The following is a 20304-nucleotide window of genomic DNA, read 5'->3' as shown; positions in this document are numbered from 1 at the left end:
CCTCCTCCCAGTGTGCGTCCGCCCCCCCCCTCCCAGTGTGCGTCTGTCCCCCCCAGTGTGCCCCCCCTCCCAGTGTGCGTCCGCCCCCCCCCCCCCTCCCAGTGTGCATCCGCCCCCCCCTCCCAGTGTGCATCTGTCCCCCCCAGTGTGCGTCCGCCCCCCCGCTCCCAGTGTGCGTCCGCCCCCCCGCTCCCAGTGTGCATCTGTCCCCCCCAGTGTGCCCCCCCAGTGTGTGTCTGTCCCCCCCCAGTGTGCGTCTGTCGTCCCCTCCCAGTGTGCGTCCGCCCCCCCTCCCAGTCTGCGTCCGCCCCCCCTCCCAGTAATGCGTCTGTCGTCTGTCCCCCAGTGTGCCCCCCCCAGTATGCGCCCCCACCCCAGTGTGCCTCCCCAACACATGACTCAACTAATCCAGCCCATCTGACTTCAGTTAGGAACAATTCCTCAGATAGACCTGCTATTGTATGTTTTGGGCTGGCCTGGGAGGCACGGACTACACACACCACACGGGACACATGGCCCATGGGGAGGGCAGGACTTGCACTGAAGCCTTACCCAACTACCTGGAGGAATGGATCTTCCAGAGAGACCACATTAACGTAACAATGTTAACAGAGCCTCAACTACCTGGGGGAATGGATCTTCCAGAGAGACCACATTAATGTAACAATGTTAACAGAGCTTCAACTACCTGGGGGAATGGATCTTCCAGAGAGACCACATTAACGTAACAATGTTAACAGAGCCTCAACTACCTGGGGGAATGGATCTTCCAGAGAGACCACATTAATGTAACAATGTTAACAGAGCCTTAACTACCTGGGGGAATGGATCTCCCAGAGTGACCACATTAATGTAACAATGTTAACAGAGCCTTAACTACCTGGGGGAATGGATCTTCCAGAGTGACCACATTAATGTAACAATGTTAACAGAGCCTCAACTACCTGGGGGAATGGATCTTCCAGAGAGACTACATTAATGTAACAACCCAACTACCTGGGGGAATGGATCTTCCAGAGAGACCACATTAATGTAACAATGTTAACAGAGCCTCAACTACCTGGGGGAATGGATCTTCCAGAGTGACCACATTAATGTAACAATGTTAACAGAGCCTTAACTACCTGGGGGAATGGATCGTCCAGAGAGACTACATTAGAGCATAAATGGTGGATTCATGTAATTTCTCTCCTAAGGGAGACATTCTAAGATAAACCATTGAGGCTTTCGAAGTGAAATCAAGAAATCATTGGGGCGGCAGGTAGCCTAGTGGTTAGAGCGTTGGACTAGTAACCGAAAGGTTGCAAGATCAAATCCCCGAGCTGACAAGGTAAAAATCTGTCGTTCTGCCCCTGAACAAGGCAGTTAACCCACTGTTCCTAGGCCATCATTGTAAATAAGAATTTGTTCTTAACTGATTTGCCTAGATAAATAAAAGATAAATAAACAGACAGCACTTACTCAAAGTGTTGCTTGATGTGCTTCTCCTCTGCATACTTGGAGATCCCATTGACAAATAAAGTGCGTTTCACCTAAAAAGCAGAGCCAGAAATGAAGATAAAAGGTGCGTGCGTGCGTGCGTGCGTGCGTGCGTGTTCATACCACCCACCAGATCGTCCTCCCTGTAGTGCATCTTGGAGGTGTGTCGTCTCATGCTGTACACGGTCAGCAACAGGTAGAGGAACGCAAAGGTGGTGTGGAGCCACAGCAGCATGTTACTGTGAGGAGAGACAGATAAACCCAGTGAACCACAGCAGTATGTTACTGTGAGGAGAGACAGGTAGAGGTTAACCACAGCAGTATGTTACTGTGAGGAGAGACAGATAAACCAAGTGAACCACAGCAGTATGTTACTGTGAGGAGAGACAGATAAACCCAGTTAACCACAGCAGCATGTTACTGTGAGGAGAGACAGGTAAACCCAGTTAACCACAGCAGTATGTTACTGTGAGGAGAGACAGGTAAACCCAGTTAACCACAGCAGTATGTTACTGTGAGGAGAGACAGATAAACCCAGTTAACCACAGCAGCATGTTACTGTGAGGAGAGACAGGTAAACCCAGTTAACCACAGCAGTATGTTACTGTGAGGAGAGACAGATAAACCCAGTTAACCACAGCAGCATGTTACTGTGAGGAGAGACAGATAAACCCAGTTAACCAAAGCAGCATGTTACTGTGAGGAGAGACAGGTAAACCCAGTTAACCACAGCAGTATGTTACTGTGAGGAGAGACAGGTAAACCCAGTTAACCACAGCAGTATGTTACTGTGAGGAGAGACAGGTAAACCCAGTTAACCACAGCAGTATGTTACTGTGAGGGGAGACAGATAGAGGTTAACCACAGCAGTATATTACTGTGAGGGGAGACAGACAGATAAACGTAGTTAACCACAGCAGTATGTTACTGTGAGGAGAGACAGATAAACCCAGTTAACCACAGCAGTATGTTACTGTGAGGAGAGACAGGTAAACCCAGTTAACCACAGCAGTATGTTACTGTGAGGGGAGACAGATAGAGGTTAACCACAGCAGTATATTACTGTGAGGGGAGACAGACAGATAAACGTAGTTAACCACAGCAGTATGTTACTGTGAGGAGAGACAGATAAACCCAGTTAACCACAGCAGTATGTTACTGTGAGGAGAGACAGGTAAACCCAGTTAACCACAGCAGTATGTTACTGTGAGAAGAGACAGATAGAGGTTAACCACAGCAGTATGTTACTGTGAGGAGAGACAGGTAAACCCAGTTAACCACAGCAGTATGTTACTGTGAGGAGAGACAGGTAAACCCAGTTAACCACAGCAGCATGTTACTGTGAGGAGAGACAGGTAGAGGTTAACCACAGCAGTATGTTACTGTGAGGAGAGACAGGTAAACCCAGTTAACCACAGCAGTATGTTACTGTGAGGAGAGACAGATAACCACAGCAGTATGTTACTGTGAGGGGAGACAGATAAACCCAGTTAACCACAGCAGCATGTTACTGTGAGGAGAGACAGGTAGAGGTTAACCACAGCAGTATGTTACTGTGAGGAGAGACAGATAAACCCAGTTAACCACAGCAGCATGTTACTGTGAGGAGAGACAGGTAGATGTTAACAACAGCAGTATGTTACTGTGAGGAGAGACAGGTAAACCCAGTTAACCACAGCAGTATGTTACTGTGAGGAGTGACAGATAAACCCAGTTAACCACAGCAGCATGTTACTGTGAGGAGAGACAGGTAGATGTTAACAACAGCAGTATGTTACTGTGAGGAGAGACAGGTAAACCCAGTTAACCACAGCAGTATGTTACTGTGAGGAGTGACAGATAAACCCAGTTAACCACAGCAGCATGTTACTGTGAGGAGAGACAGATAAACCCAGTTAACCACAGCAGCATGTTACTGTGAGGAGAGACAGGTAGAGGTTAACCACAGCAGTATGTTACTGTGAGGAGAGACAGATAAACCCAGTTAACCACAGCAGCATGTTACTGTGAGGAGAGACAGGTAGAGGTTAACCACAGCAGTATGTTACTGTGAGGAGAGACAGGTAAACCCAGTTAACCACAGCAGTATGTTACTGTGAGGAGAGACAGATAACCACAGCAGTATGTTACTGTGAGGGGAGACAGATAAACCCAGTTAACCACAGCAGCATGTTACTGTGAGGAGAGACAGGTAGAGGTTAACCACAGCAGTATGTTACTGTGAGGAGAGACAGATAAACCCAGTTAACCACAGCAGCATGTTACTGTGAGGAGAGACAGGTAGATGTTAACAACAGCAGTATGTTACTGTGAGGAGAGACAGGTAAACCCAGTTAACCACAGCAGTATGTTACTGTGAGGAGTGACAGATAAACCCAGTTAACCACAGCAGCATGTTACTGTGAGGAGAGACAGATAAACCCAGTTAACCACAGCAGCATGTTACTGTGAGGAGAGACAGGTAGAGGTTAACCACAGCAGTATGTTACTGTGAGGAGAGACAGATAAACCCAGTTAACCACAGCAGCATGTTACTGTGAGGAGAGACAGGTAGAGGTTAACAACAGCAGTATGTTACTGTGAGGAGAGACAGGTAAACCCAGTTAACCACAGCAGTATGTTACTGTGAGGAGTGACAGATAAACCCAGTTAACCACAGCAGCATGTTACTGTGAGGAGAGACAGATAAACCCAGTTAACCACAGCAGTATGTTACTGTGAGGAGAGACAGATAACCACAGCAGTATGTTACTGTGAGGGGAGACAGATAAACCCAGTTAACCACAGCAGCATGTTACTGTGAGGAGAGACAGGTAGAGGTTAACCACAGCAGTATGTTACTGTGAGGAGAGACAGATAAACCCAGTTAACCACAGCAGCATGTTACTGTGAGGAGAGACAGGTAGATGTTAACAACAGCAGTATGTTACTGTGAGGAGAGACAGGTAAACCCAGTTAACCACAGCAGTATGTTACTGTGAGGAGTGACAGATAAACCCAGTTAACCACAGCAGCATGTTACTGTGAGGAGAGACAGATAAACCCAGTTAACCACAGCAGCATGTTACTGTGAGGAGAGACAGGTAGAGGTTAACCACAGCAGTATGTTACTGTGAGGAGAGACAGATAAACCCAGTTAACCACAGCAGCATGTTACTGTGAGGAGAGACAGGTAGAGGTTAACAACAGCAGTATGTTACTGTGAGGAGAGACAGGTAAACCCAGTTAACCACAGCAGTATGTTACTGTGAGGAGTGACAGATAAACCCAGTTAACCACAGCAGCATGTTACTGTGAGGAGAGACAGATAAACCCAGTTAACCACAGCAGTATGTTACTGTTAGGAGAGACAGGTAAACCCAGTTAACCACAGCAGCATGTTACTGTGAGGAGAGACAGGTAAACCCAGTTAACCACACCAGTATGTTACTGTGAGGAGAGACAGATAGAGGTTAACCACAGCAGTATGTTACTGTGAGGAGAGACAGGTAAACCCAGTTAACCACAGCAGTATGTTACTGTGAGGAGAGACAGGTAAACCCAGTTAACCACAGCAGCATGTTACTGTGAGGAGAGACAGGTAGAGGTTAACCACAGCAGTATGTTACTGTGAGGAGAGACAGGTAAACCCAGTTAACCACAGCAGTATGTTACTGTGAGGAGAGACAGGTAAACCCAGTTAACCACAGCAGTATGTTACTGTGAGGAGAGACAGATAAACCCAGTTAACCACAGAAGTATGTTACTGTGAGGAGAGACAGATAAACCCAGTTAAACACAGCAGTATGTTATTGTGAGGAGAGACAGGTAAACCCAGTTAACCACAGCAGTATGTTACTGTGAGGAGAGACAGGTAAACCCAGTTAACCACAGCAGCATGTTACTGTGAGGAGAGACAGGTAAACCCAGTTAACCACAGCAGTATGTTACTGTGAGGAGAGACAGGTAAACCCAGTTAACCACAGCAGCATGTTACTGTGAGGAGAGACAGGTAAACCCATTTAACCACAGCAGTATGTTACTGTGAGGAGAGACAGGTAAACCCAGTTAACCACAGCAGTATGTTACTGTGAGGAGAGACAGGTAAACCCAGTTAACCACAGCAGTATGTTACTGTGAGGAGAGACAGGTAAACCCATTTAACCACAGCAGTATGTTACTGTGAGGAGAGACAGATAAACCCAGTTAACCACAGCAGTATGTTACTGTGAGGAGAGACAGGTAAACCCAGTTAACCACAGCAGTATGTTACTGTGAGGAGAGACAGGTAAACCCAGTTAACCACAGCAGCATGTTACTGTGAGAAGAGACAGGTAAACCCATTTAACCACAGCAGTATGTTACTGTGAGGAGAGACAGATAAACCCAGTTAACCACAGCAGTATGTTACTGTGAGGAGAGACAGGTAAACCCAGTTAACCACAGCAGCATGTTACTGTGAGGAGAGACAGATAAACCCAGTTAACCACAGCAGTATGTTACTGTGAGGAGAGACAGATAAACCCAGTTAACCACAGCAGTATGTTACTGTGAGGAGAGACATGTAAACCAGGTTAACCACAGCAGTATGTTACTGTGAGGAGAGACAGGTAAACCCAGTTAACCACAGCAGTATGTTACTGTGAGGAGAAACAGATAAACCCAGTTAACCACAGCAGTATGTTACTGTGAGGAGAGACAGGTAAACCCAGTTAACCACAGCAGCATGTTACTGTGAGGAGAGACAGATAAACCCAGTTAACCACAGCAGTATGTTACTGTGAGGAGAGACAGATAACCACAGCAGTATGTTACTGTGAGGAGAGACAGGTAAACCCAGTTAACCACAGCAGTATGTTACTGTGAGGAGAGACAGGTAAACCCAGTTAACCACAGCAGTATGTTACTGTGAGGAGAGACAGATAAACCCAGTTAACAACAGCAGTATGTTACTGTGAGGAGAGACAGGTAAACCCAGTTAACCACAGCAGCATGTTACTGTGAGGAGAGACAGATAAACTCAGTTAACCACAGCAGTATGTTACTGTGAGGAGAGACAGATAAACCCAGTTAACCACAGCAGTATGTTACTGTGAGGAGAGACATGTAAACCAGGTTAACCACAGCAGTATGTTACTGTGAGGAGAGACAGGTAAACCCAGTTAACCACAGCAGTATGTTACTGTGAGGAGAAACAGATAAACCCAGTTAACCACAGCAGTATGTTACTGTGAGGAGAGACAGGTAAACCCAGTTAACCACAGCAGCATGTTACTGTGAGGAGAGACAGATAAACCCAGTTAACCACAGCAGTATGTTACTGTGAGGAGAGACAGATAACCACAGCAGTATGTTACTGTGAGGAGAGACAGGTAAACCCAGTTAACCACAGCAGTATGTTACTGTGAGGAGAGACAGGTAAACCCAGTTAACCACAGCAGTATGTTACTGTGAGGAGAGACAGATAAACCCAGTTAACAACAGCAGTATGTTACTGTGAGGAGAGACAGATAAACCCAGTTAACCACAGCAGTATGTTACTGTGAGGAGAGACAGATAGAGGTTAACCACAGCAGTATGTTACTGTGAGGAGAGACAGATAGAGGTTAACCACAGCAGTATGTTACTGTGAGGAGAGACAGATAGAGGTTAACCACAGCAGTATGTTACTGTGAGGAGAGACAGATAACCACAGCAGTATGTTACTGTGAGGAGAGACAGGTAAACCCAGTTAACCACAGCAGTATGTTACTGTGAGGAGAGACAGGTAAACCCAGTTAACCACAGCAGTATGTTACTGTGAGGGGAGACAGATAAACCCAGTTAACCACAGCAGTATGTTACTGTGAGGAGAGACAGATAAACCCAGTTAACCACAGCAGTATGTTAATGTGAGGAGAAACAAATAAACCCAGTTAACCACAGCAGTATGTTACTGTGAGGAGAGACAGATAAACCCAGATAACCACAGCAGCATGTTACTGTGAGGAGAGACAGATAAACCCAGATAACCACAGCAGCATGTTACTGTGAGGAGAGACAGATAAACCCAGTTAACCACAGCAGCATGTTACTGTGAGGAGAGACAGATAGAGGTTAACCACAGCAGTATGTTACTGTGAGGAGAGACAGATAGAGGTTAACCACAGCAGTATGTTACTGTGAGGAGAGACAGATAGAGGTTAACAACAGCAGTATGTTACTGTGAGGAGAGACAGATAAACCCAGTTAACCACAGCAGTATGTTACTGTGAGGAGAGACAGATAGAGGTTAACCACAGCAGTATGTTACTGTGAGGAGAGACAGGTAAACCCAGTTAACCACAGCAGCATGTTACTGTGAGGAGAGACAGATAGAGGTTAACAACAGCAGTATGTTACTGTGAGGAGAGACAGATAAACCCAGTTAACCACAGCAGTATGTTACTGTGAGGAGAGACAGATAAACCCAGTTAACCACAGCAGTATGTTAATGTGAGGAGAGACAGATAAACCCAGTTAACCACAGCAGTATGTTACTGTGAGGAGAGACAGATAAACCCAGATAACCACAGCAGCATGTTACTGTGAGGAGAGACAGATAAACCCAGTTAACCACAGCAGCATGTTACTGTGAGGAGAGACAGATAGAGGTTAACCACAGCAGTATGTTACTGTGAGGAGAGACAGATAGAGGTTAACCACAGCAGTATGTTACTGTGAGGAGAGACAGATAGAGGTTAACAACAGCAGCATGTTACTGTGAGGAGAGACAGATAGAGGTTAACAACAGCAGTATGTTACTGTGAGGAGAGACAGATAAACCCAGTTAACCACAGCAGTATGTTACTGTGAGGAGAGACAGATAAACCCAGTTAACCACAGCAGTATGTTAATGTGAGGAGAGACAGATAAACCCAGTTAACCACAGCAGCATGTTACTGTGAGGAGAGACAGATAAACCCAGTTAACCACAGCAGCATGTTACTGTGAGGAGAGACAGATAGAGGTTAACCACAGCAGTATGTTACTGTGAGGAGAGACAGATAGAGGTTAACAACAGCAGTATGTTAATGTGAGGAGAGACAGATAAACCCAGTTAACCACAGCAGTATGTTACTGTGAGGAGAGACAGATAAACCCAGTTAACCACAGCAGTATGTTACTGTGAGGAGAGACAGGTAAACCCAGTTAACCACAGCAGTATGTTACTGTGAGGGGAGACAGATAGAGGTTAACCACAGCAGTATATTACTGTGAGGGGAGACAGACAGATAAACGTAGTTAACCACAGCAGTATGTTACTGTGAGGAGAGACAGATAAACCCAGTTAACCACAGCAGTATGTTACTGTGAGGAGAGACAGGTAAACCCAGTTAACCACAGCAGTATGTTACTGTGAGGGGAGACAGATAGAGGTTAACCACAGCAGTATATTACTGTGAGGGGAGACAGACAGATAAACGTAGTTAACCACAGCAGTATGTTACTGTGAGGAGAGACAGATAAACCCAGTTAACCACAGCAGTATGTTACTGTGAGGAGAGACAGGTAAACCCAGTTAACCACAGCAGTATGTTACTGTGAGAAGAGACAGATAGAGGTTAACCACAGCAGTATGTTACTGTGAGGAGAGACAGGTAAACCCAGTTAACCACAGCAGTATGTTACTGTGAGGAGAGACAGGTAAACCCAGTTAACCACAGCAGCATGTTACTGTGAGGAGAGACAGGTAGAGGTTAACCACAGCAGTATGTTACTGTGAGGAGAGACAGGTAAACCCAGTTAACCACAGCAGTATGTTACTGTGAGGAGAGACAGATAACCACAGCAGTATGTTACTGTGAGGGGAGACAGATAAACCCAGTTAACCACAGCAGCATGTTACTGTGAGGAGAGACAGGTAGAGGTTAACCACAGCAGTATGTTACTGTGAGGAGAGACAGATAAACCCAGTTAACCACAGCAGCATGTTACTGTGAGGAGAGACAGGTAGATGTTAACAACAGCAGTATGTTACTGTGAGGAGAGACAGGTAAACCCAGTTAACCACAGCAGTATGTTACTGTGAGGAGTGACAGATAAACCCAGTTAACCACAGCAGCATGTTACTGTGAGGAGAGACAGATAAACCCAGTTAACCACAGCAGCATGTTACTGTGAGGAGAGACAGGTAGAGGTTAACCACAGCAGTATGTTACTGTGAGGAGAGACAGATAAACCCAGTTAACCACAGCAGCATGTTACTGTGAGGAGAGACAGGTAGAGGTTAACAACAGCAGTATGTTACTGTGAGGAGAGACAGGTAAACCCAGTTAACCACAGCAGTATGTTACTGTGAGGAGTGACAGATAAACCCAGTTAACCACAGCAGCATGTTACTGTGAGGAGAGACAGATAAACCCAGTTAACCACAGCAGTATGTTACTGTTAGGAGAGACAGGTAAACCCAGTTAACCACAGCAGCATGTTACTGTGAGGAGAGACAGGTAAACCCAGTTAACCACACCAGTATGTTACTGTGAGGAGAGACAGATAGAGGTTAACCACAGCAGTATGTTACTGTGAGGAGAGACAGGTAAACCCAGTTAACCACAGCAGTATGTTACTGTGAGGAGAGACAGGTAAACCCAGTTAACCACAGCAGTATGTTACTGTGAGGAGAGACAGGTAAACCCAGTTAACCACAGCAGTATGTTACTGTGAGGGGAGACAGATAGAGGTTAACCACAGCAGTATATTACTGTGAGGGGAGACAGACAGATAAACGTAGTTAACCACAGCAGTATGTTACTGTGAGGAGAGACAGATAAACCCAGTTAACCACAGCAGTATGTTACTGTGAGGAGAGACAGGTAAACCCAGTTAACCACAGCAGTATGTTACTGTGAGGGGAGACAGATAGAGGTTAACCACAGCAGTATATTACTGTGAGGGGAGACAGACAGATAAACGTAGTTAACCACAGCAGTATGTTACTGTGAGGAGAGACAGATAAACCCAGTTAACCACAGCAGTATGTTACTGTGAGGAGAGACAGGTAAACCCAGTTAACCACAGCAGTATGTTACTGTGAGAAGAGACAGATAGAGGTTAACCACAGCAGTATGTTACTGTGAGGAGAGACAGGTAAACCCAGTTAACCACAGCAGTATGTTACTGTGAGGAGAGACAGGTAAACCCAGTTAACCACAGCAGCATGTTACTGTGAGGAGAGACAGGTAGAGGTTAACCACAGCAGTATGTTACTGTGAGGAGAGACAGGTAAACCCAGTTAACCACAGCAGTATGTTACTGTGAGGAGAGACAGATAACCACAGCAGTATGTTACTGTGAGGGGAGACAGATAAACCCAGTTAACCACAGCAGCATGTTACTGTGAGGAGAGACAGGTAGAGGTTAACCACAGCAGTATGTTACTGTGAGGAGAGACAGATAAACCCAGTTAACCACAGCAGCATGTTACTGTGAGGAGAGACAGGTAGATGTTAACAACAGCAGTATGTTACTGTGAGGAGAGACAGGTAAACCCAGTTAACCACAGCAGTATGTTACTGTGAGGAGTGACAGATAAACCCAGTTAACCACAGCAACATGTTACTGTGAGGAGAGACAGATAAACCCAGTTAACCACAGCAGCATGTTACTGTGAGGAGAGACAGGTAGAGGTTAACCACAGCAGTATGTTACTGTGAGGAGAGACAGATAAACCCAGTTAACCACAGCAGCATGTTACTGTGAGGAGAGACAGGTAGAGGTTAACAACAGCAGTATGTTACTGTGAGGAGAGACAGGTAAACCCAGTTAACCACAGCAGTATGTTACTGTGAGGAGTGACAGATAAACCCAGTTAACCACAGCAGCATGTTACTGTGAGGAGAGACAGATAAACCCAGTTAACCACAGCAGTATGTTACTGTTAGGAGAGACAGGTAAACCCAGTTAACCACAGCAGCATGTTACTGTGAGGAGAGACAGGTAAACCCAGTTAACCACACCAGTATGTTACTGTGAGGAGAGACAGATAGAGGTTAACCACAGCAGTATGTTACTGTGAGGAGAGACAGGTAAACCCAGTTAACCACAGCAGTATGTTACTGTGAGGAGAGACAGGTAAACCCAGTTAACCACAGCAGCATGTTACTGTGAGGAGAGACAGGTAGAGGTTAACCACAGCAGTATGTTACTGTGAGGAGAGACAGGTAAACCCAGTTAACCACAGCAGTATGTTACTGTGAGGAGAGACAGGTAAACCCAGTTAACCACAGCAGTATGTTACTGTGAGGAGAGACAGATAAACCCAGTTAACCACAGAAGTATGTTACTGTGAGGAGAGACAGATAAACCCAGTTAAACACAGCAGTATGTTATTGTGAGGAGAGACAGGTAAACCCAGTTAACCACAGCAGTATGTTACTGTGAGGAGAGACAGGTAAACCCAGTTAACCACAGCAGCATGTTACTGTGAGGAGAGACAGGTAAACCCAGTTAACCACAGCAGTATGTTACTGTGAGGAGAGACAGGTAAACCCAGTTAACCACAGCAGCATGTTACTGTGAGGAGAGACAGGTAAACCCATTTAACCACAGCAGTATGTTACTGTGAGGAGAGACAGGTAAACCCAGTTAACCACAGCAGTATGTTACTGTGAGGAGAGACAGGTAAACCCAGTTAACCACAGCAGTATGTTACTGTGAGGAGAGACAGGTAAACCCATTTAACCACAGCAGTATGTTACTGTGAGGAGAGACAGATAAACCCAGTTAACCACAGCAGTATGTTACTGTGAGGAGAGACAGGTAAACCCAGTTAACCACAGCAGTATGTTACTGTGAGGAGAGACAGGTAAACCCAGTTAACCACAGCAGCATGTTACTGTGAGAAGAGACAGGTAAACCCATTTAACCACAGCAGTATGTTACTGTGAGGAGAGACAGATAAACCCAGTTAACCACAGCAGTATGTTACTGTGAGGAGAGACAGGTAAACCCAGTTAACCACAGCAGCATGTTACTGTGAGGAGAGACAGATAAACCCAGTTAACCACAGCAGTATGTTACTGTGAGGAGAGACAGATAAACCCAGTTAACCACAGCAGTATGTTACTGTGAGGAGAGACATGTAAACCAGGTTAACCACAGCAGTATGTTACTGTGAGGAGAGACAGGTAAACCCAGTTAACCACAGCAGTATGTTACTGTGAGGAGAAACAGATAAACCCAGTTAACCACAGCAGTATGTTACTGTGAGGAGAGACAGGTAAACCCAGTTAACCACAGCAGCATGTTACTGTGAGGAGAGACAGATAAACCCAGTTAACCACAGCAGTATGTTACTGTGAGGAGAGACAGATAACCACAGCAGTATGTTACTGTGAGGAGAGACAGGTAAACCCAGTTAACCACAGCAGTATGTTACTGTGAGGAGAGACAGGTAAACCCAGTTAACCACAGCAGTATGTTACTGTGAGGAGAGACAGATAAACCCAGTTAACAACAGCAGTATGTTACTGTGAGGAGAGACAGGTAAACCCAGTTAACCACAGCAGCATGTTACTGTGAGGAGAGACAGATAAACTCAGTTAACCACAGCAGTATGTTACTGTGAGGAGAGACAGATAAACCCAGTTAACCACAGCAGTATGTTACTGTGAGGAGAGACATGTAAACCAGGTTAACCACAGCAGTATGTTACTGTGAGGAGAGACAGGTAAACCCAGTTAACCACAGCAGTATGTTACTGTGAGGAGAAACAGATAAACCCAGTTAACCACAGCAGTATGTTACTGTGAGGAGAGACAGGTAAACCCAGTTAACCACAGCAGCATGTTACTGTGAGGAGAGACAGATAAACCCAGTTAACCACAGCAGTATGTTACTGTGAGGAGAGACAGATAACCACAGCAGTATGTTACTGTGAGGAGAGACAGGTAAACCCAGTTAACCACAGCAGTATGTTACTGTGAGGAGAGACAGGTAAACCCAGTTAACCACAGCAGTATGTTACTGTGAGGAGAGACAGATAAACCCAGTTAACAACAGCAGTATGTTACTGTGAGGAGAGACAGATAAACCCAGTTAACCACAGCAGTATGTTACTGTGAGGAGAGACAGATAGAGGTTAACCACAGCAGTATGTTACTGTGAGGAGAGACAGATAGAGGTTAACCACAGCAGTATGTTACTGTGAGGAGAGACAGATAGAGGTTAACCACAGCAGTATGTTACTGTGAGGAGAGACAGATAACCACAGCAGTATGTTACTGTGAGGAGAGACAGGTAAACCCAGTTAACCACAGCAGTATGTTACTGTGAGGAGAGACAGGTAAACCCAGTTAACCACAGCAGTATGTTACTGTGAGGGGAGACAGATAAACCCAGTTAACCACAGCAGTATGTTACTGTGAGGAGAGACAGATAAACCCAGTTAACCACAGCAGTATGTTAATGTGAGGAGAAACAAATAAACCCAGTTAACCACAGCAGTATGTTACTGTGAGGAGAGACAGATAAACCCAGATAACCACAGCAGCATGTTACTGTGAGGAGAGACAGATAAACCCAGATAACCACAGCAGCATGTTACTGTGAGGAGAGACAGATAAACCCAGTTAACCACAGCAGCATGTTACTGTGAGGAGAGACAGATAGAGGTTAACCACAGCAGTATGTTACTGTGAGGAGAGACAGATAGAGGTTAACCACAGCAGTATGTTACTGTGAGGAGAGACAGATAGAGGTTAACAACAGCAGTATGTTACTGTGAGGAGAGACAGATAAACCCAGTTAACCACAGCAGTATGTTACTGTGAGGAGAGACAGATAGAGGTTAACCACAGCAGTATGTTACTGTGAGGAGAGACAGGTAAACCCAGTTAACCACAGCAGCATGTTACTGTGAGGAGAGACAGATAGAGGTTAACAACAGCAGTATGTTACTGTGAGGAGAGACAGATAAACCCAGTTAACCACAGCAGTATGTTACTGTGAGGAGAGACAGATAAACCCAGTTAACCACAGCAGTATGTTAATGTGAGGAGAGACAGATAAACCCAGTTAACCACAGCAGTATGTTACTGTGAGGAGAGACAGATAAACCCAGATAACCACAGCAGCATGTTACTGTGAGGAGAGACAGATAAACCCAGTTAACCACAGCAGCATGTTACTGTGAGGAGAGACAGATAGAGGTTAACCACAGCAGTATGTTACTGTGAGGAGAGACAGATAGAGGTTAACCACAGCAGTATGTTACTGTGAGGAGAGACAGATAGAGGTTAACAACAGCAGCATGTTACTGTGAGGAGAGACAGATAGAGGTTAACAACAGCAGTATGTTACTGTGAGGAGAGACAGATAAACCCAGTTAACCACAGCAGTATGTTACTGTGAGGAGAGACAGATAAACCCAGTTAACCACAGCAGTATGTTAATGTGAGGAGAGACAGATAAACCCAGTTAACCACAGCAGCATGTTACTGTGAGGAGAGACAGATAAACCCAGTTAACCACAGCAGCATGTTACTGTGAGGAGAGACAGATAGAGGTTAACCACAGCAGTATGTTACTGTGAGGAGAGACAGATAGAGGTTAACAACAGCAGTATGTTAATGTGAGGAGAGACAGATAAACCCAGTTAACCACAGCAGTATGTTACTGTGAGGAGAGACAGATAAACCCAGTTAACCACAGCAGTATGTTACTGTGAGGAGAGACAGATAAACCCAGTTAACCACAGCAGTATGTTACTGTGAGGAGAGACATGTAAACCAGGTTAACCACAGCAGTATGTTACTGTGAGGAGAGACAGGTAAACCCAGTTAACCACAGCAGTATGTTACTGTGAGGAGAAACAGATAAACCCAGTTAACCACAGCAGTATGTTACTGTGAGGAGAGACAGGTAAACCCAGTTAACCACAGCAGCATGTTACTGTGAGGAGAGACAGATAAACCCAGTTAACCACAGCAGTATGTTACTGTGAGGAGAGACAGATAACCACAGCAGTATGTTACTGTGAGGAGAGACAGGTAAACCCAGTTAACCACAGCAGTATGTTACTGTGAGGAGAGACAGGTAAACCCAGTTAACCACAGCAGTATGTTACTGTGAGGAGAGACAGATAAACCCAGTTAACAACAGCAGTATGTTACTGTGAGGAGAGACAGATAAACCCAGTTAAGCACAGCAGTATGTTACTGTGAGGAGAGACAGATAGAGGTTAACCACAGCAGTATGTTACTGTGAGGAGAGACAGATAGAGGTTAACCACAGCAGTATGTTACTGTGAGGAGAGACAGATAGAGGTTAACCACAGCAGTATGTTACTGTGAGGAGAGACAGATAACCACAGCAGTATGTTACTGTGAGGAGAGACAGGTAAACCCAGTTAACCACAGCAGTATGTTACTGTGAGGAGAGACAGGTAAACCCAGTTAACCACAGCAGTATGTTACTGTGAGGGGAGACAGATAAACCCAGTTAACCACAGCAGTATGTTACTGTGAGGAGAGACAGATAAACCCAGTTAACCACAGCAGTATGTTAATGTGAGGAGAGACAGATAAACCCAGTTAACCACAGCAGTATGTTACTGTGAGGAGAGACAGATAAACCCAGATAACCACAGCAGCATGTTACTGTGAGGAGAGACAGATAAACCCAGTTAACCACAGCAGCATGTTACTGTGAGGAGAGACAGATAAACCCAGTTAACCACAGCAGCATGTTACTGTGAGGAGAGACAGATAGAGGTTAACCACAGCAGTATGTTACTGTGAGGAGAGACAGATAGAGGTTAACCACAGCAGTATGTTACTGTGAGGAGAGACAGATAGAGGTTAACAACAGCAGTATGTTACTGTGAGGAGAGACAGATAAACCCAGTTAACCACAGCAGTATGTTACTGTGAGGAGAGACAGATAGAGGTTAACCACAGCAGTATGTTACTGTGAGGAGAGACAGGTAAACCCAGTTAACCACAGCAGCATGTTACTGTGAGGAGAGACAGATAGAGGTTAACAACAGCAGTATGTTACTGTGAGGAGAGACAGATAAACCCAGTTAACCACAGCAGTATGTTACTGTGAGGAGAGACAGATAAACCCAGTTAACCACAGCAGTATGTTAATGTGAGGAGAGACAGATAAACCCAGTTAACCACAGCAGTATGTTACTGTGAGGAGAGACAGATAAACCCAGATAACCACAGCAGCATGTTACTGTGAGGAGAGACAGATAAACCCAGTTAACCACAGCAGCATGTTACTGTGAGGAGAGACAGATAGAGGTTAACCACAGCAGTATGTTACTGTGAGGAGAGACAGATAGAGGTTAACCACAGCAGTATGTTACTGTGAGGAGAGACAGATAGAGGTTAACAACAGCAGCATGTTACTGTGAGGAGAGACAGATAGAGGTTAACAACAGCAGTATGTTACTGTGAGGAGAGACAGATAAACCCAGTTAACCACAGCAGTATGTTACTGTGAGGAGAGACAGATAAACCCAGTTAACCACAGCAGTATGTTAATGTGAGGAGAGACAGATAAACCCAGTTAACCACAGCAGTATGTTACTGTGAGGAGAGACAGATAAACCCAGATAACCACAGCAGCATGTTACTGTGAGGAGAGACAGATAAACCCAGTTAACCACAGCAGCATGTTACTGTGAGGAGAGACAGATAGAGGTTAACCACAGCAGTATGTTACTGTGAGGAGAGACAGATAGAGGTTAACCACAGCAGTATGTTACTGTGAGGAGAGACAGATAGAGGTTAACCACAGCAGTATGTTACTGTGAGGAGAGACAGGTAAACCCAGTTAACCACAGCAGCATGTTACTGTGAGGAGAGACAGATAGAGGTTAACCACAGCAGTATGTTACTGTGAGGAGAGACAGATAGAGGTTAACCACAGCAGCATGTTACTGTGAGGAGAGACAGACACCAACCATTCCTACTAAAATTGGAGCGTCAATAAGTAAGATGTCCAATCAAAAACACATATTTTGACCAACGGATATAATCATATATATAAATATATGTTTGTGTAGATAATACTCTAAGAAAACAAAATGGTCCAAACCTCATGAATCTATCATAATTTGTTTAAAATGTTATTGGAGTTTTTACCCTTGTAGGATGACCAGAATTAGGGTGACTAAATAAATGGAAGGCAGAGAAAGTGGTCAAGAACCTGGATAAAAAGCATTGTGTCAGCCAGTCTGGATGCTGTGAGAGAATTAAGGCTGACAGGCTCACCGTTGAACTCATCATTCTTCTCCAATACGGAAGACATAAAACAATATAGAAGTAAGATAGATATCGATGTTTAGACATGATGTAGTATCTTCATATTTCAGTATTCGCTTTTCATATTCCTGTTCTATTTAGAAGATTCTCACAAAAACAAGCGAATGTCTGTGAAATGTCACTGGAACACTGAGCACACAGCAAGATTTTTTATTTTCAAAGCCGTTTTACATTTAATTCAGCTCGTCATGCTTAATTTTGCATTTTTTTTTGCACCTGGCGTAAACAACTTTAAAAGACGACCACCACAACGTGTCAACAGAGCTCTGTGCTTATTATCGGTTACAAAAAAAGAAATCTGACTTTTTAGATGTAATCTTAACGAAATGGTAAAGAAAAACGCCACTGAACGATTCAGAACATGAAGATTCATATTGGTCAAGGTAAAATGTTGTTCGAGCCCTGAATGTTGATTGGCTGAAAGCTGTGGTATATCAGACCGTATACCATGGGTATGACAACAACAACAAAACACTTTTACTGTTCGGATAACGTTGGTAACCAGTTTATAATAGCAATAAGGCATCTCTGGGGTTTGTGGTATATGTCCAATATACCACGGCTAAGGGCTGTATCCAGGCTGTACCCGAGGTGCCTTATTGCTTAATTATAATGTAAGGAAGTTCATTTTCATCACCATCACCCTACAATAAGGAAACAGAAATGGAGAAGCACTCACTTGGCATCCAGATTGGCTATAGTGGTACGCCCAAAACTGTAGGCATTGTTTTCTGTGTGGGAAAAAAAAAGAGATTATATTTTACTTCATGGTTAGCCTAGTACACAGTAGAATAACAGGACATTGTCTGTTGAAGCAGCTAGTCATTCTATTTCTACAATTGGTTCTAGAATGGGAATGTACGTTATAATTCATTCTATGATTGGGTTCTAGAATGGGAATGTACATTATAGTTCATTATATTTCTATGATTGGGTTCTAGAATGGGAATTGTACATTATAGTTCATTATATTTCTATGATTGGGTTCTAGAATGGGAATTGTACGTTATAGTTCATTCTATATCCATAGGTGGGTTTGGGGCTCGTGTGTTTTTAGAGGAACAGGAGGTTTCCTATTATATCAAAGTGAGGAAATGAATCCACAAGGCGCTGACGAGATGAATTTGACTCATGTGATACACAGAATATATGTTTTAAATGGCCAAGCTGGCCAGCATGACCACAGCTATTTCTACACAGAGGACATTGATAGTAATTACATCTAATAACAAATAGTCTGCCTTTGAACATCAAGCCGCCTCGCCCTAAAGGAGCAGCCGCCGCCGCCTCGCCCTAGAGGAGCAGCCGCCGCCGCCTCGCCCTAGAGGAGGAGCCGCCGCCGCCTCGCCCTAGAGGAGGAGCCGCCGCCGCCTCGCCCTAGAGGAGGAGCCACCGCCGCCTCGCCCTAGAGGAGCAGCCGCCGCCGCCTCGCCCTAGAGGAGCAGCCGCCGCCGCCTCGACCTAGAGGAGCAGCCGCCACCGCCTCGCCCTAGAGGAGCAGCCACCACCGCCTCGCCCTAGAGGAGGAGCCACCGCCGCCTCGCCCTAGAGGAGGAGCCACCGCCGCCTCGCCCTAGAGGAGCCGCCGCCGCCACCTCGCCCTAGAGGAGGAGCCGCCGCCGCCTCGCCCTAGAGGAGCAGCCACCGCCGCCTCGCCCTAGAGGAGGAGCCACCGCCGCCTCGCCCTAGAGGAGCCGCCGCCGCCGCCTCGCCCTAGAGGAGCCGCCGCCGCCACCTCGCCCTAGAGGAGCAGCCACCACCGCCTCGCCCTAGAGGAGGAGCCACCGCCGCCTCGCCCTAGAGGAGCCGCCGCCGCGCCCTAGAGGAGCCGCCGCCGCCACCTCGCCCTAGAGGAGCAGCCGCCGCCGCGCCCTAGAGGAGGCGCCGCCGCCGCGCCCTAGAGGAGGCGCCGCCGCCGCCGCCTCGCCCTAGAGGAGGAGCAGCCGCCTCGCCCTAGAGGAGGAGCAGCCGCCGCCGCGCCCTAGAGGAGGAGCAGCCGCCGCCTCGCCCTAGAGGAGGAGCAGCCGCCGCCTCGCCCTAGAGGAGGAGCAGCCGCCGCCTCGCCCTAGAGGAGGAGCAGCCGCCGCCTCGCCCTAGAGGAGGAGCAGCCGCCGCCTCGCCCTAGAGGAGGAGCAGCCGCCTCGCCCTAGAGGAGGAGCAGCCGCCTCGCCCTAGAGGAGGAGCAGCCGCCTCGCCCTAGAGGAGGAGCAGCCGCCTCGCCCTAGAGGAGGAGCAGCCGCCTCGCCCTAGAGGAGCTGGAGATATGCTCCTGCCCGATGGACTCAGACAAGGCTAGCTTGGACAAGGCTACTTTTTCACTTACTTGTATTTGCCTCCACTTTGATGTTTCATGTGACGACAAGATGGAAAAATCACATGATATAACCCTTGAGTCATCAGAGTTAAAATAGATACAATTCAATCTATATTAATAACCTCAAAGTCCTAAAACCCCACTATCCAGACTAAAGGACTTCTGAAGTGAGGGACTTCTGATGACTACTAGGGAAACGTCTCAAATGGCCCCCTATTCCCTCTGAAGTGCACTACT

At 46.1% G+C, this 20304-nt stretch overlaps 1 protein-coding gene across 2 annotated transcripts in view; it reads right to left on the bottom strand.

Moving 5' to 3' along the window:
• Window positions 1-20304, bottom strand: part of LOC106578786 (mechanosensitive cation channel TMEM63B) — a 97677-nt gene that overhangs the window by 42853 nt on the left and 34520 nt on the right. For both annotated transcript variants that reach the window (XM_045702296.2, XM_045702297.2), the window contains 3 exons: window positions 18433-18484; window positions 1610-1718; window positions 1462-1532 (listed from right to left, as the gene is read on the bottom strand). In XM_045702296.2, the coding sequence (XP_045558252.1) occupies window positions 1462-1532; window positions 1610-1718; window positions 18433-18484 (232 nt within the window). The remainder of the gene's footprint in view (window positions 1-1461; window positions 1533-1609; window positions 1719-18432; window positions 18485-20304) is intronic.

Source organism: Salmo salar, chromosome 19 (assembly GCF_965601325.2).
Source record: "Salmo salar chromosome 19, fSalSal1, whole genome shotgun sequence".
In the NCBI taxonomy this organism is placed as follows: domain Eukaryota; kingdom Metazoa; phylum Chordata; class Actinopteri; order Salmoniformes; family Salmonidae; genus Salmo; species Salmo salar.
This window is presented reverse-complemented; position numbering and strand designations above follow the sequence as displayed.